Source organism: Ambystoma mexicanum, chromosome 1p (assembly GCF_040938575.1).
Source record: "Ambystoma mexicanum isolate Mex_15411 chromosome 1p, UKY_AmexF1_1, whole genome shotgun sequence".
NCBI classification, from domain to species: domain Eukaryota; kingdom Metazoa; phylum Chordata; class Amphibia; order Caudata; family Ambystomatidae; genus Ambystoma; species Ambystoma mexicanum.
Genome location: NC_090921.1, coordinates 1,328,768,725 through 1,328,782,897, shown reverse-complemented (window position 1 = coordinate 1,328,782,897; position 14,173 = coordinate 1,328,768,725). Strand labels below are relative to the sequence as shown.

The 14,173-nt window shown below is 43.7% G+C and overlaps 1 protein-coding gene across 1 annotated transcript in view; it reads left to right on the top strand.

Annotated features, from left to right (window-relative positions):
- LOC138453694 (uncharacterized) overlaps positions 1 to 11,382 on the top strand; it is a 139,497-nt gene extending 128,115 nt beyond the window's left edge. The window contains exon 3 of the mRNA XM_069606776.1: positions 8,365 to 11,382. Coding sequence (XP_069462877.1) covers positions 8,571 to 10,061 — 1,491 coding nt within the window. The 5' untranslated portion in view covers positions 8,365 to 8,570 and the 3' untranslated portion in view covers positions 10,062 to 11,382. The remainder of the gene's footprint in view (positions 1 to 8,364) is intronic.
- The last annotated feature ends 2,791 nt before the right edge of the window (positions 11,383 to 14,173 follow it).

The window sequence follows — 14,173 nt, the reverse complement described above, 5'->3', positions numbered from 1 at the left end:
GTTCCTGTGTTCTGTGTATAGTTACTCACTATGAGCAATGCAAGACTGGTACTTCTTAATGGCCAGGAGGCAAGCATCCCTGTACAGCCCACCAACAAACCCTGTGAGTAGGCATTTATCTTTCAAAGTCAAAAAGCCATACTCATCTCTATTCTCAGCCTGACTCTTACCTTCTCATATATGTAAAATGTGTGATGTTCGAAGGCCGGACTAGCAATGCTGCCATTTGTGCTTCGTTTATGGTCAGAGATATGATGAACATTTAGCCCAGCTTTGCAGCGGACGTGGACTTTATCTGGTTAAGAATCAGCGCTGGTGTTTCTAAATACAGTTTTAAGGCGCTTCATGAGCCCATGGGTCCCGGACTCCATGGGGTGCTGGTCCGCTGCATACAAAAGGCCTAAAATGCGATCATATTAGAGGAGCCAGCCCAAGTACAGGGGTCAAGTCAACCACCACGCGGGGACTTGGGCACTATCCAGAGGAGGATAAAAATGTCCACACTAATGCGAGGGGCCAATGGGGGCGGGGAGATTCATTTTGATGGTCGGATAGAGGCATTGTTACAAGTAACAGGTATGCACGGAAACTGCAGAGGCACCGTAGAGAGGGGTATCAAGCAGCAGGGACAAGGGTATGACACAAAACTTGGGGAAAGGGCCGTGTTGTCTCATCCTGATTAATCTGCTCCTTCTGTCAAGTAACTAGCAGGAAACTCTTCTTGTTCAGCAGCTGCATGCATTGCTTTTTCCACATAGTCCCTTTGAATATTGTGGGATGCTTGGTACTTGCTTCTAATGACACACAGAAGACATACAGAGCAGAGTGGCACGTGGGGTGCTCCGTTCGAAATGGGCTGATGCCAGCCAGTGCTACCACACCCATGATGCCACTCGTGACCCAGGCCTGACCCAACCTTCACGGCACCGCCTGGTCTCTGTCTCTGCTGCAGTTGTATACAAATTGACCGAATGAGAATTGCTTGCGGGAGAATTGACCAAATTTCAAAGGTTAATTTGGCCATATATGCAAGGGGCAACCCCCTGCAACCCCAAACCAAACCCCCCCGCAACACCCTACCCATTCACTTTAAATAATATAATTAACAAAAACCAACCCTATATATATATATATCTCTCTCTCTCTCTCTCTCTCTCTCTCTCCGTCTTTATTGGTGCCTTACAAAATGGCACAAAAGTTAAAAGGCCATCAATATGTGGCACTCCCAAAGTGCAGAAATAAAAGTGTGCGTTGGGAACGTTAACGCGTTTCGTGGCTCTACTCGCCGCTTGATCACAACATATTTATATAAAAGTACAATTGTGCAAAAGGTCAATTAGGACCATTGAAATTCGGTCAATTCTCCAAATGGTCGATTCTCCCCGATCAGTTTGGGTAATACTGCTGCTGCCGCCGCCAGCGCCAGCCTGCAGACAGTGTACAGGAGACAGGGCCGGTGCCTTCACAGGTAAGGCAAGGCCAGACAAACGTAGTGTGAGTTAAAGCAGCATTTTGCTGCTTTAACATTTTGCACGTAGAGGCAAGCGCCTAACCTTGCCTAGTGATAGCACTGGCCATGGCCATGGACATGAGAAACCCGGTTTGTAGGGTCATTTTTGTCACAGTACCTACATTATCATTGCGGCATGATATATCTTTACTTTGACTTTGTGCACTAAATAAAGTAATGAAGATCTGTGTTTCATCTATAGCTGTTCTATTTGTGAAGTCCTCTTAAATGTGCACTAATACATCCATAGATGTGGCAGCCATCTTTTGATAAGACACTTGATATCCTCAATTGAATATTCTTTTCTCAGGACGTGTGTGGGTATGACAACTGTTTCGTTTTGTCTGTAGATGGCCATTGTTTCACCATGGTTTGCTAATGTCCCCACGTGTAGGTAGTTATTTGATTGGTTGCTGTTTTCGGGTCCATTGCCTAAATTAATGTCCAGATCTATAGATTATGGTTAGCTGATAGTTCTGTAATGTTCTCCACTGTAGATTATCATTGGGCCAGCAACAACTATTTTCTCCATTAGTACTTTACCATTATCATTAGTTAATAGATTGAGGAAGATGGGTTGGAGCGCCTTCTGTTCTTTGCCTCGATTATTGATCTGGCTGTTTCCTGGTCCTCGTTGCAGCAGCCCTCAGAATCTGGTGTGAGTAACAAGTTTCACTGCAGGTTTTTTCTGCCTCTTATTTGTGCCCCTCAGATGGAGTATCATCCATGGCAGACTCTGCTGTATATGTATTTCAGAGGCCACGACATTCTATTATGGAAGGATTGCTTATATTTTCAAACCAAGATGGAGAGAGAAGCAGCCATACACCTCTGTCCCGGCACCATGCTAAAGCACATTAGCACTAATTGGTGCTAAACCAAGTTGACAGTGAAAAGAAACAGTTGATCTGGGTACATACTTCTGCTGGTTCATATTTAGCGTTTGTGCGTCTAGTGTCTGTTGTTATAGATAAGTTATCATTTATCATCATGAGTTTTTTGAAGACATTGTGAATTTATTTACAATTGAATTCACCATCAAGCTGTTCTTTCTTCCTGACAAGTGGATGATAAACAAGCTGTGCTGAAAAATAACTGCTTCAAATTGTAAAACATATTTATAATTTGTCCTCGATTGGATGAAAAGGTGTTTATATGGCTCTGTATTATATTTTCTTAATACCTTTTTTAATTCTGTAAAAATGTACTTCTAACATTTGGATTTTTTTTTGTTAAGACAATTGCAGAGGAGGGTGTTTTTTCATTTAGTATTAGCTGGGGTACTCGGCGTTGCCCATGTCATGATCGGGTGGTGTCTCATGTCCCCTGGAGGATATTGCTCTTGTCCTCTCGTCGGAAGGTCTTGCTTCAGTTTACTCTGGTGTTTCATTTACCCTGGAGAAAGTTGCTCTTGTCCTCTGGTCGGCAAGTCATGCTGCTGTTTGTTGTTGTGTTTCAAAGGCTCTTGATATTGATTTTCGCTTTGCATGAGATGGAGCTTTTCCAAGTGATGTTCATTTTGTGTGCGGCATGTTTCAGTCACTCAATGGCTTCAGCACATTTGAGAACATTTCCAAGAAAGATTGATTGATTGTGCTCTCTTCTTGTGAATGAAAAGTCAACTGTAACCTTGCCATTTCTCATATTTGGAGTGGCGTGATAAAGTTATTTTTTTAATTCCCTTTAAAAATGCTTTAATGAACACTTTCGAACTGTATACAGTAGTAATACATTTGAAAGGAATAACCAACACATCGAACATTTTGCTTCAAACACTTTTACAAATGTTGCCTCCTTCTAGTACCTACTCTAGTGACTTGGGGTGAGCATCAGTAAATGAGGGCGTCTATGGAATGAATTTTGTGCATCCAAACATAGATGACAATCTTGCCTCAGACATGAAGAATACATGCAAAATGTGGTATCAGTGGGTTCAACGGTGTGGATTTCTATAGCCGGACAAGCATACACACCCACACATCCTAATTTCTTTTTTGCATATAAGATTTTTGCATCCAAACATAGTACGATCTTGCCCCAGACCAAAGAGGAATCCATGCAAAATTTGGTAGACGTGGGTTCAACTGTGTCGATTTGTATAGCCGGACAAACATACATGCATTCAGCTTGATATATAAAGATTTTCTTTCAATCTCGCAAAGTTTCATCACCTCTACTTTGTGTGCCACAAGTTCTACAGCAAACCATAGTTTTTGGTGCTTTGCCCATCTCTAGTTGCACATGCATCCATCGACACATATAAAAGGTTATGGATGTCTCTATAAGTGGTGAAATATCATGCACACGCGCCGGGACGGACTGGGGCATAAAATTGTCTCGGGCACCAATGAAAAAGTGTCCCACAGTTGGAAATGCCAATTCCTTCCTTTTGTGACAGGCCATCTGAATAGTACTCAAGGGGGAGTTTTTCGATCAAATGTAATGCAAATTGTGCAATTTAAAGAATATTTATTCAGCAACAAGGGTCAATACTACTAGCCACATAGTGAAGTAACACATCAAACTGGCCCACATTGGCAAAACAAACAGCCCACTTTGACCAAAAAACTGGGCCACACTAGCATTTTGCATTTTTTGGTTTGGGCATTGCCCTATTGCCTCATAGGCCAGCTGGAGCCTGCACACGAGTAGCACGGCATGGACACAGCACCATATCCACAACTCTGCAGCCCAGGTGCTTGGAGATGTTCAACCCTGAAGGTCCGAACCTGTTTTGACACCACGGACGGGCCAATAGACTGGAGCTTAAGTGCACCTACTAAACTGCGCTTGGAGATAGTCAGTGCCACAGACCTAAACCCTGAACAAAGGCACATAGGCATAGACTGACCGCAGGCCCAGAACACGGGACCCTCATGTAATACATCCACACTGTAGGCTCATGACAATGATAAGTGCGGATTGAATGTCTGTGGGTCAACTGGAATACGGCCCCAGCACACTGCGAGTTAGAGGAACTGCTCATCTTCTTTTATGTGGGGGCAGAGCCACAGGAATCTGGGACTGTATGGCTACCAGCCGAGATGCATCCCAGAGGGTGAATGGAGTTGGATTTCGTGTCTCATCACCCACACCCAGACATGGTATTCCATTTTTGCTTTTGAAGTCATTAGCCCTTTGAACATTGCAAGGGAAATAGATGTCTCAGCAGCCCCTGGCCCTAATTGGGAAAGAGTGAAGAGTAGCGTTAAAGTATAATCGCGGGCCTTCATCAGAATCTGTGTACGTATGTTTTCAAAGCAAATGCAGATATCTAACTGTCCGAAGACCATGCAGTCAGATGGGGAAGCCGTACACACTTGCTCAGAGAAACTAGGCATCTGAAGAGCACCAGGGAACGGCAGACTCAATTACAAAGAGTTCCAAGATGTCAGAGACTGCACACTGCTTATTTAAAACCACGTAGCCAGCAATTGAGGATAATAGTCAATTTGCCTCCTCTCCAATACAAGGAGAGTAAAAATAATATAACACTATAATTAAAGAACCAGTGGATAAAGGGCTCATCTGAGACCACGAGGTTGGTCACCCAAAGGAAGGACCAATCCCTGGCCTGTTTACAATTATAAAAACAGGCAATGAGTTTAAAAAGGTCCAGGCCAAAACAGAAATTGCCCAAGCCAGGAGACAGCTGACTGATTACTCAGTTTCTTTGGGGAAAAAGGGAGATCGCCACTTGAACTTGAGGTTGTTCTACCAACTTCTGGTGGCGGTTCTGCAAAGCTCTGCCAAATCCAAGCGAGGGATTTTACCAGAAAAACTGTGTGATAAAGGAGGTGTGGACCACAGCAGCATTCCAACTCAGAAACCTGAAAAAGATGGAAGGCCTGAGGCTTGGGTGCTTCTTAGAGAACCCTGACTTGAAAGAATCCTGAGGCAGAGATATCCTTGGCAGGAGGAGTGCAATATTTACTGCCTGACAAGGATCCATACTAAGAGGGAGATGAAATGCACTCTGCATCTAGCGAATTCAACTTCAGTGGATGAGTGGCAGGGAGAGCAAAGAGAACCACCAACCCAAAAGGACAGTACTTTGTCCTCTGGGAGAAGTGTGAGAAAAGTAGATTATAGATGGTTGAGAGGTCTAGCAAAAGACTGTTCAGAGGTCAAACTTGTGAATAATCCCAGGACGTTATTGCCAGGGAGTGGCCACTGTTGGAGAAAGACTTTTGATGTCTTATTGTCATGCCTCGACCGGGACAAGTGGGTCCTTGTTTGGGGTAAAGAAAGGATTTACTTGATCACTAGAGACAGAGGAGGAGGTGAATACCCAGACCCACGAGCAAGTAGAGGAAGACTGTGGAGAGGTCTGGAGATGGAATTGAAAGGCCTTGGAATGGTATGGAAGACTGGACAACCCAAGAGATAGTGGAAAGATATGAGTCGCGAGTATTCCTTGAGGGAATTATCTACAGAATAATTTTGTATGTTATTTAGAGATTAGGGCTGGACATTGGTGGACCAGGTTTATTATCACTTTTGCTCAACAAGAAGTAAAGAAGAATTAGCCAGGAGGCTAAGACAATTATTAAGATTAGGTTTGGACCTTTTGTCTGGGCTACCCACTTGGAATGTTGGTTAATAGAATAGCGTGTCCTTTGTGGGACAGGGTGTTATGATTAGGTTTAAGACATTGCTAAAGGGCCATGTATGCATATTAACAAGGGGATGTGCCCCTAGAAAAGACAAAAGTGAGAGGATAAGATCTGAACTGATAAGAATGAATAATAATGATCTAAACCAGCTGAACACAGTTTAGTAGATCCTTATATCAGCCAAGTGTCTGGGAGAGATTAGGAAGCGTGATGATGTTGAACACTGTTAGATTTAATAAAGTCAGGCTGACAATAGCACAGTTACTAATTTACTAACAGATGTGCTCAAGACTGACATGTCCCGAACCAATCCCTTCTTATTGAATCCGAGACTTTTTCAAATGTTTTGTGAATGACATGCTACGCAACCAAGACTCATAACTTTGTTTCTTAATGACGGCTGACTCTTCAGAGCATAGCTGCTACAGGGAGCAAGAGCATAATGGGATATGTTTTGACTTAGTAAATAACTATGCATAGTCTGTCATTTTTTTAATTTCTCTAAAAAAAAGTATCAAATATACCCTACATATATGAATACAATTAAACAATGATAAAAGCAGTGGTAGTTATAGTGCAGAGAAAGTGAAAATTGAAGTTAGGAAAGTAAATTTCCCAAAGCCAGGTTTTTAGCAATTTCCTAAAGGAAAGCAAGTCAGATGTTGGATGGAGCTAGATGGGAAGCTGATTCCAACAGAATACAACAAACAGTCTTTTGTTCCTTGCTTCAACGTCAGGTGCAGGTGACCGAGGAGAGTTCAGGTACACAGGCACCTGGGCTTTATTATTAGTTCAATGTCAAAGTCCCTTTGTAAACCACAATTACACATAAGACAGGAGGCTGCCACCTCTCCCAGCGTAGCTTAGTCCCAACGGTCACACAAAGAACATTCACTCAAAGCCACTCACCCAACATTCGCTGAGCTACCATTCACTCTGCACACATCAACATTCAATCTCTCATTCACTGTGGCCAGCAGGGCATGCAACCAAGAGAAAGCACTCACATAATATTTGCATTTGAGAGTAGGAAATCTTCAGAGCCTAGGGATTTGGAATGGTTCCCCACGCCTTAGGCCACTAAATTCACCATAGATCTGGAATTTAGTAGCCAAATTATTAGGGTCGCTAGTGTGAATTATACTGTTGGAAAGCCTAACCCGAATTCTCACATCCAAACAAATAAGTCTAGACTGAGGAGCAGAGGTTGATTCTATTGGTTGGCTCACTTGTTTCTTGCAGTATATTTCTGGATAGGTGGTTGTTCTGCAACATCGATCACGGAGGCAATACAGCTGCAAAGAATTGAGCTCTAATCACAGTATGAACATGTTCTGGTTTGTCAGTCTTTTTAGCAATCAGGTTATGGTGTTGCTCACCATGACAATGAATAACAGTATTAATAAAAAGTAAGAAAAATATAACATTAAACCATTTTAGCATCTGTCTCATCACAGCTAATATTTCTCTTCTGACTTATTAAATGTTTGGGCTACAATGTAGATGGTTATCTGTTAATACAGAGTACTTCAGGCTTAAATTTTTAAAAAAACTCTAATTGTGGCATCTTTTGTTTAATGGGTTATTTGTATGCGCTTGGTGAATTGCTCTTGGCTAAGATGTCCATATATCTATGTACATATATCTATGAATGCACCAAGGTTCGGACCTTTAATAATGTTTCTGTCTGGAGCTTAGTCAGCTGGTAGATAATTTTCTAACCTATATTTTACCATTTGTTTATACTGACATTACAGAACCACCTGTAGAATTTCAATGGGTAAATGTTACTAATGCCTCATCTTTAAATTGCAATCGATACACAGGTGGCTAATGTCCCATCTGTGGGTCAACATTGGTCCACAGTTCACTAGTGCCCCAATCTGTGTACCACCATTGGCTGATACGTTAAAACAGTCTGCATCTGTAGGATACCATTGGGTCAAAACTGCAAATATGGGAAGATTGATGAACTGGTGACTGCCACTAATGTTTACCTTGTAGACCTATTGTTTTTTTACTGTAGGTCAAGAGTATCCCGGTCTATAGATGAGTGCTAACCCAGAGTTTACAAATGCCTATTTTTATGGTCTAGCATTGATTAACACTGTAAAATGCCCAGTTGTATTGTTCTCTTTTGTTGCACAAAGCAGTTTTTGTATGGTGGCTGAACATGTCATATGGTCTATATCAATTATCATGACTCTGCCTAATATGTTCATGTGTTTGTCTTCCTAGGTGTCCTAAATCAACATCACTTGTTTGATCCTTTCAATGGATGCTACTGAAAATGTCTTCACATTGGGAAACCTGAATGCTTCTCACTGGAGTAGGGAAAAGCAGACAGCTTACCAGCTAGTTGGACAGCTGAGCCTAGAACGGAAATCCCAGCTAGGATTCCTATTGGCGCAACAGCTGCTGAATAATAAGTCCCGTGTTGAATCATGGAGGAGGCAACTGGGAAACAAAATGGCTCCCTCGTGCAACCTAGAACCCATAGAGGAATGCATAATCATACCTGGGACAACAAGTGGCAAACAACTAGAGGGATTGGCTTGGCCCATAATGGACTACGACCATCTGCCACAGGCATTCCAAGGGGAATAGGTACAGCTGGCCTGAGGGTATGGCCCTCGGGGAGCTCAGATAATTTGAAACCCAGAAGAAGGATGGAGCCTAACACGTATGACCCAGGTTCAGAAATATTTGAAAGAGCTGAAATTATAGGACTGAGATTGCCTGCTCAGATGAAGTCACCAGTGCATCGACCGCCTGCTCCCAGTGCAATGCCACATTCTCCAGTTGCATCTGGTTCTCAGAAGCTGGGGGCCAGCACCTTCATTGCCAAAAGTCCACCACCCCTCTCGCGCCATCCTGCTTTGTTGAAGAATCTCAGTGGCCGCATTGCAAGCGGTCCAAACCTGGTTGCAGAAAGTGGACATCAAGCAGGCAGTTTGAATAAACCCAGGCACACAGTGTATAATCCTGCCCCCTTTCCTATGAACAGTTTGGTAGTCCAGAGTGCCCAAAACCCTTGCAGTTTCACAGGCGTGACTTTCGAGAGCCTAGTGGTCAATGGGCAGACACCTCCAGTCAAAAGAGACGTCCCTATTCATCGATCTCTTATTACAGAAGGCCATCCAAATGACAAGAGCCTGCTTGGTTTACAAGTTCAACATGACACGCTAAGGGAGAGGAGGTCTTCGGCTATGGGTGACCCTGGAAATGCAGAGCAACATAGCTATAACAGGACGTCTGGCGAGATGAAGCCCATAAACCTTTGCACGACTAAAGAGGCAACAGATTCTCTTCATCCTGGGGAAGAAAGTGACATGGAAGTGACAGAAGTTGAACCTGGGAAAGCTACAGCCCAGTGCTTAACAAAAACAGAGGCTGTAAAACCGTCAAAGTACCGAAGGTTCCTGCTTATTGACAACAAAGGCATGCCATACACTGTGTTAGTGGAGGAGCCTAAGCCAGACACTGACAAGGATCGATTGGTCTTTGCGGGTGGTTTTGGTGCAAGCGGTGGCACAGAGGGTGGGTCTGCTCCACGCAAGATGTACAGCTGCCCCATCTGCTCACGGCAGTTTGAGTATCTTTCTTACCTGCAACGGCACAGCATCACCCACTCAGCGCACAAGCCCTTCGGCTGCGACATCTGCGGAAAGGCCTTCAAGCGCACCTCACACCTAGAGCGTCACAAGTACACCCACACTGTTGGAAAGCCATATGAGTGCCAGATCTGCCAGCGCAGCTTCCGAGATACAGGCGAGCTGGCTCACCACCACCGGGTGCACACGGGAGAAAGGCCCTTCCAGTGTGAGATGTGCCACATGCGATTCGGAGAGCGCAACACTCTTCTACGCCATGTTCAACGCAAGCACCCAAAGCAGCCCCTCTTAGATAGTTTTTCAGAGTATGTGAGTGACTAATAAGGGCTGGGCTCTATAGTATTGCAATAATCTCATCACTAGTGGGAGCACATTAACGTCTGGTGCATAAGACACTTGGTTTGCAACCATTCGTTCTTACTTTCCATTGTTTGCTCTCCATGGACTCTGGGTGATACATTGGACATATCACGTTATTGCCCTGTGCCTCAGCTCATGGAACGTAAGCTGTTTTATCACTGAGAAACTGGGTCTTCCAATTATCAAAGCGAAGTAAAAAAGTTGAATGCATAATTGATGAAGCATAAAAATGTCAAAGTGCACCAGAGAGTGCAAGGGCACTGTGACAGTTTAATACAACTTGTATTCGAACGTGATATCAATAACCTTTTTGCTGTACAAACATAATCTACCTGTAGGATCTCTGGGATATTGTCTGATTCTCTCTGCGTTCTTCTTCGTCCTTTCAAAACACTTCCAGTTTTACAGATAAGCTGTAGTCAATACATCTTGTTAGTTCATGTTTAACCCTTGTGGGTGAGCAAAGAACAGCTGTCAGTCGCAAAATGTTTAGTGGAAAAGGTATGTGCAGAGGTTTTGATGAACAAATTAGTTGGCAAATACCTGACTAGGCGTATGTGCAATTGGTCTTTTTCATCATGTGAAATATTGGCTGGGTTTTTGACTAGTTCTGCTTTGTAAAGCAGAAATTCGGCATGGCTGAAAAGTACAGATGTAGGAGGAAGCTTGCGCAAACATTGAAAACAACCCCTCCCTCATCTTCCCATGCCAAAACTACCACAAATCTCAGCCACTCCAACCAAACTATCCCAGTCTATGCCAGATATGTACCCCGGCTGCATATCCAGGTAGAGCTCACTTTGGAGCAGGAAAATTCTCCCAATTTCACAAGTGATCCTATCTTATCAGAATGAGTCCTCTCCCTTAAAGTCTCCACCTCTACAAACAAAAGGACTTACCTGGGATGCATCCGGTTTTAATTTGAGCTAAGAAAAGAAGGCCTTTCTGACGGGACCCCAGGCATGCTTAGGTCTGAAGATCTCGGCTATCCATTGCAGCTCCCGATTGGCAGGCTTTGAGGGGTCTAGTAAGGAGCGTTGCAAATCGCTGCCCACCTGCTGGACTCAATACAAGTTGCACTGTATTTTGGAGAACAGGGATGTGTGGACCAGGCCAAGGTTTTGCTGCCTGGATACATCGATAATACTGCAAATGTGGTAAACGGCAGTGTTCTGCGCACTGCAGGGTCTTGTTAACAAAAGGTATGGTGCAGTATCCGCAAAGATTCCTTTTACTTTCATGTTTATCATACTATAGTAACTAATAAACAGACTGGACCACATCTGTTTTGAATTTCAAAACTCTTTACTCAATTACACTGGTTCTCAGATATTCTCTTTACTAGAGCCTTCATGAACTATGAATCAACACTGCGTACATTCCGGTCTTGGGTGAAATCCCAACCAATACTCTTATTTGGAGAATAACTTTAAGTTGATGCCTTGGAGTTACTTTGCCCCATCACCTCTCAAAGTATCCAAAGAAAAGAAAAAGTTGTCCTCAGACACGTTCTTGGGGACTTGAGTCCTTTAAAAATTCAAAACAAACCAAGCTTTTTCACAATTTTTCATCCCAAGTTGTAGCCACTCAAAAATGCCTCCTTTTTTATAAGCCCCTCAACCACTCCAATTAAGTAAAATATTAGCTTTGTCATTCCCTCTCGCTCCCCTCCGATCCCAGTGGTATTAGTTAAAACTTCTCTTTCTCTCATAGGAATTAAGGTACAATCAACTTGGGCTTTCTGTGCTGGATCTATAGTCCATATCGATTTGGGGCTTGAGATGTAAATGCATCTGGAGTTTGGCTAAGAGAAGTACGTGGAGGCAGCCAGTCTTCTGGGTCGACTTACAGAGGTGCTCTCAGGGTTCTTTTTACCACCCTCCCTTTGGATCAAGATTTCTACCCTCTGATGCTCTGTGCTAACTCCCCTCTGTTCCTGACTCATCCTCAACACCACCAAAAAAGTGATGGGTTTAAGGTTTGGAATAAATATGAACCACTGGCACTGCTCTGGGCAACCTCCCATACGACTGTTTTTTTAGCCCATCTATGACATCCTCAACACCACACCATGTGCTCATTCCTCCTCCGACTGTGAATTTGTTCCCTACTGATTGCAGCCTTAACCGTACCTTTGCCTTGGGTGGTGCTTGCCCTCTCGTGCTTTCCTAGTTTCTCTGTTTCAAGACTTCCTAGTCTTGGACACCTCTTCCTTCTTCCCATCCCTCTCCTGCTGCTTCTTTCTGGCCACTACTTGATAGTCTTTTCTGGCTACTGCTTGGGGTTCCCCTCTTGTGACCACCTTGGGCTCACTAACTTGCTTTGATCTCCTAACGTTGCCAACCTTTGTTCTTCACCTGCCGCACCCGGATGATCTCCTCTTGCCACCACCTTGAGCTCCCCTGCTTATGTTCATCTCCTTCTGCAATTGCTTTATGTTCTTCTCCTCTTTCATTGCCCCCACCCTTGGCCCTCCTTTTTACATCTCCTTATGTTCTGCTCCTCCTGCCACTAGTTTAGTCTCTTCTCCTGCCACGTGATGTTCTTCCTTCTACCCTCTAATCTCCAGTCTTCTCCACTCTTTCGCCTCTTACTCCAATCTCTGCACAGCTCTGTCAACTTGCTCCAAACACCCACACTTTTATGTTTCCCCTGCAGGGTTCTGAATCTCATTATTCCTTCGGTTTGGGGTTGGGCTTCCCTGGAGTTTTTCCACCTGGGTGTTCTTCTGCATCATGGTAGATCATTGGTTCTCTCCTAATAGATTTTGGACTACAAGTGTTGTAAGAGTTTTTTTGGTTTAGCAAGAACTGCATCCATCATCTTGGATTTGTACAGCACATTTTCAGGCATTTGAGCAAGTAATTGGTGTGTCATTCTGTTCTCTGTCCAGTGATTGTTTGTGTAGCTCAAGCAATGTGAGCAATGAGATTATGATGAACTTTGTCTTTCTTGGTCTGTGGCTGTTTTTGCACGGGGCATTGGGAAACTATGTAAAGGGGGGAGTTCCTGAGCCTTCCTGCAGGAAGGTCTTTGCATTAAAGGGACAGTAGCAATGCCTTGGTGTGTGTTGTGGTCCCCTGCAGATACTAAGTGGGGGTGACCAGGGATCCTCCCTGTACCTCCCAGACATATCATCCACTAGCAAGGGGAGGCAACTTGTCCCTTGAGTCACCCTCATAGATGTCCTAAACATAATGTGGGGGACTTAGTCACAGTTTGAATTCAGGCATGGGCGAGGCCTGTGCCAGGGAATGCTCATACAAGTCTGAGATCACATCTAACATTTCTCTGGATTCATTAGAAAGCCACAGAAGGGCACACATGCTGGGTGCTGTATTGAGTCCTCGTAGTTTAGATATTGTTCTCTTTCTGTGAATTATAGGAAACCACTTGGATAAAAGGACGCATAGGGCTAGGAAAGGAAACTGCCGTCTTCTTCCTCATCTTTTTTTCACAGATCTGAAAAGAAGGGCACTTGTCTAGTTACGAGTGAGATGATCACTGTGACAAAATGACTACTGCTCTTCATGAGTACATGGATGATTGATGTATAAAACCTCTACTTAGCCCCTCACTACTACTAAATGACCAGTGATTCAGTTCGTTAAGGTGAAACAGGCACAGTCTGACAGGTGTACCTTTTCCGCCTCTTTATGGTAGCATGGGCAGAGGACGGGCTATACTTTCGAGTAGGGATGTGAGCTGGCACAGAAGCAGTCGAACAAAATAGTGCCCCGTTATCAAAATAAAAGAATGTCCAACCAAGGTTCTATAAAAATGGGAGACTTTAATTAAACCAAAAATGCAAATACACTTATAAACACTATAATCCACAACTATAATATGCAGAATATACCTATTTTCTATTGAAAGGGGCCACTGAAGACCGAGTTGCAGAGGCATTATTTTCAGCAGCAAAGTAAAGTTCAAGGAAGAAACTCTTTAAAAGGTAAGTAGTGGGGACTTAAAATGTCACTAGGGTCGTTTCGGGCAGGCCAGGGGACTTTAAATACCTGTTAGGCTTGTACTCTGTACTGAAAAGCGTGGAGCCAAGATTCTAGGCATTTTTA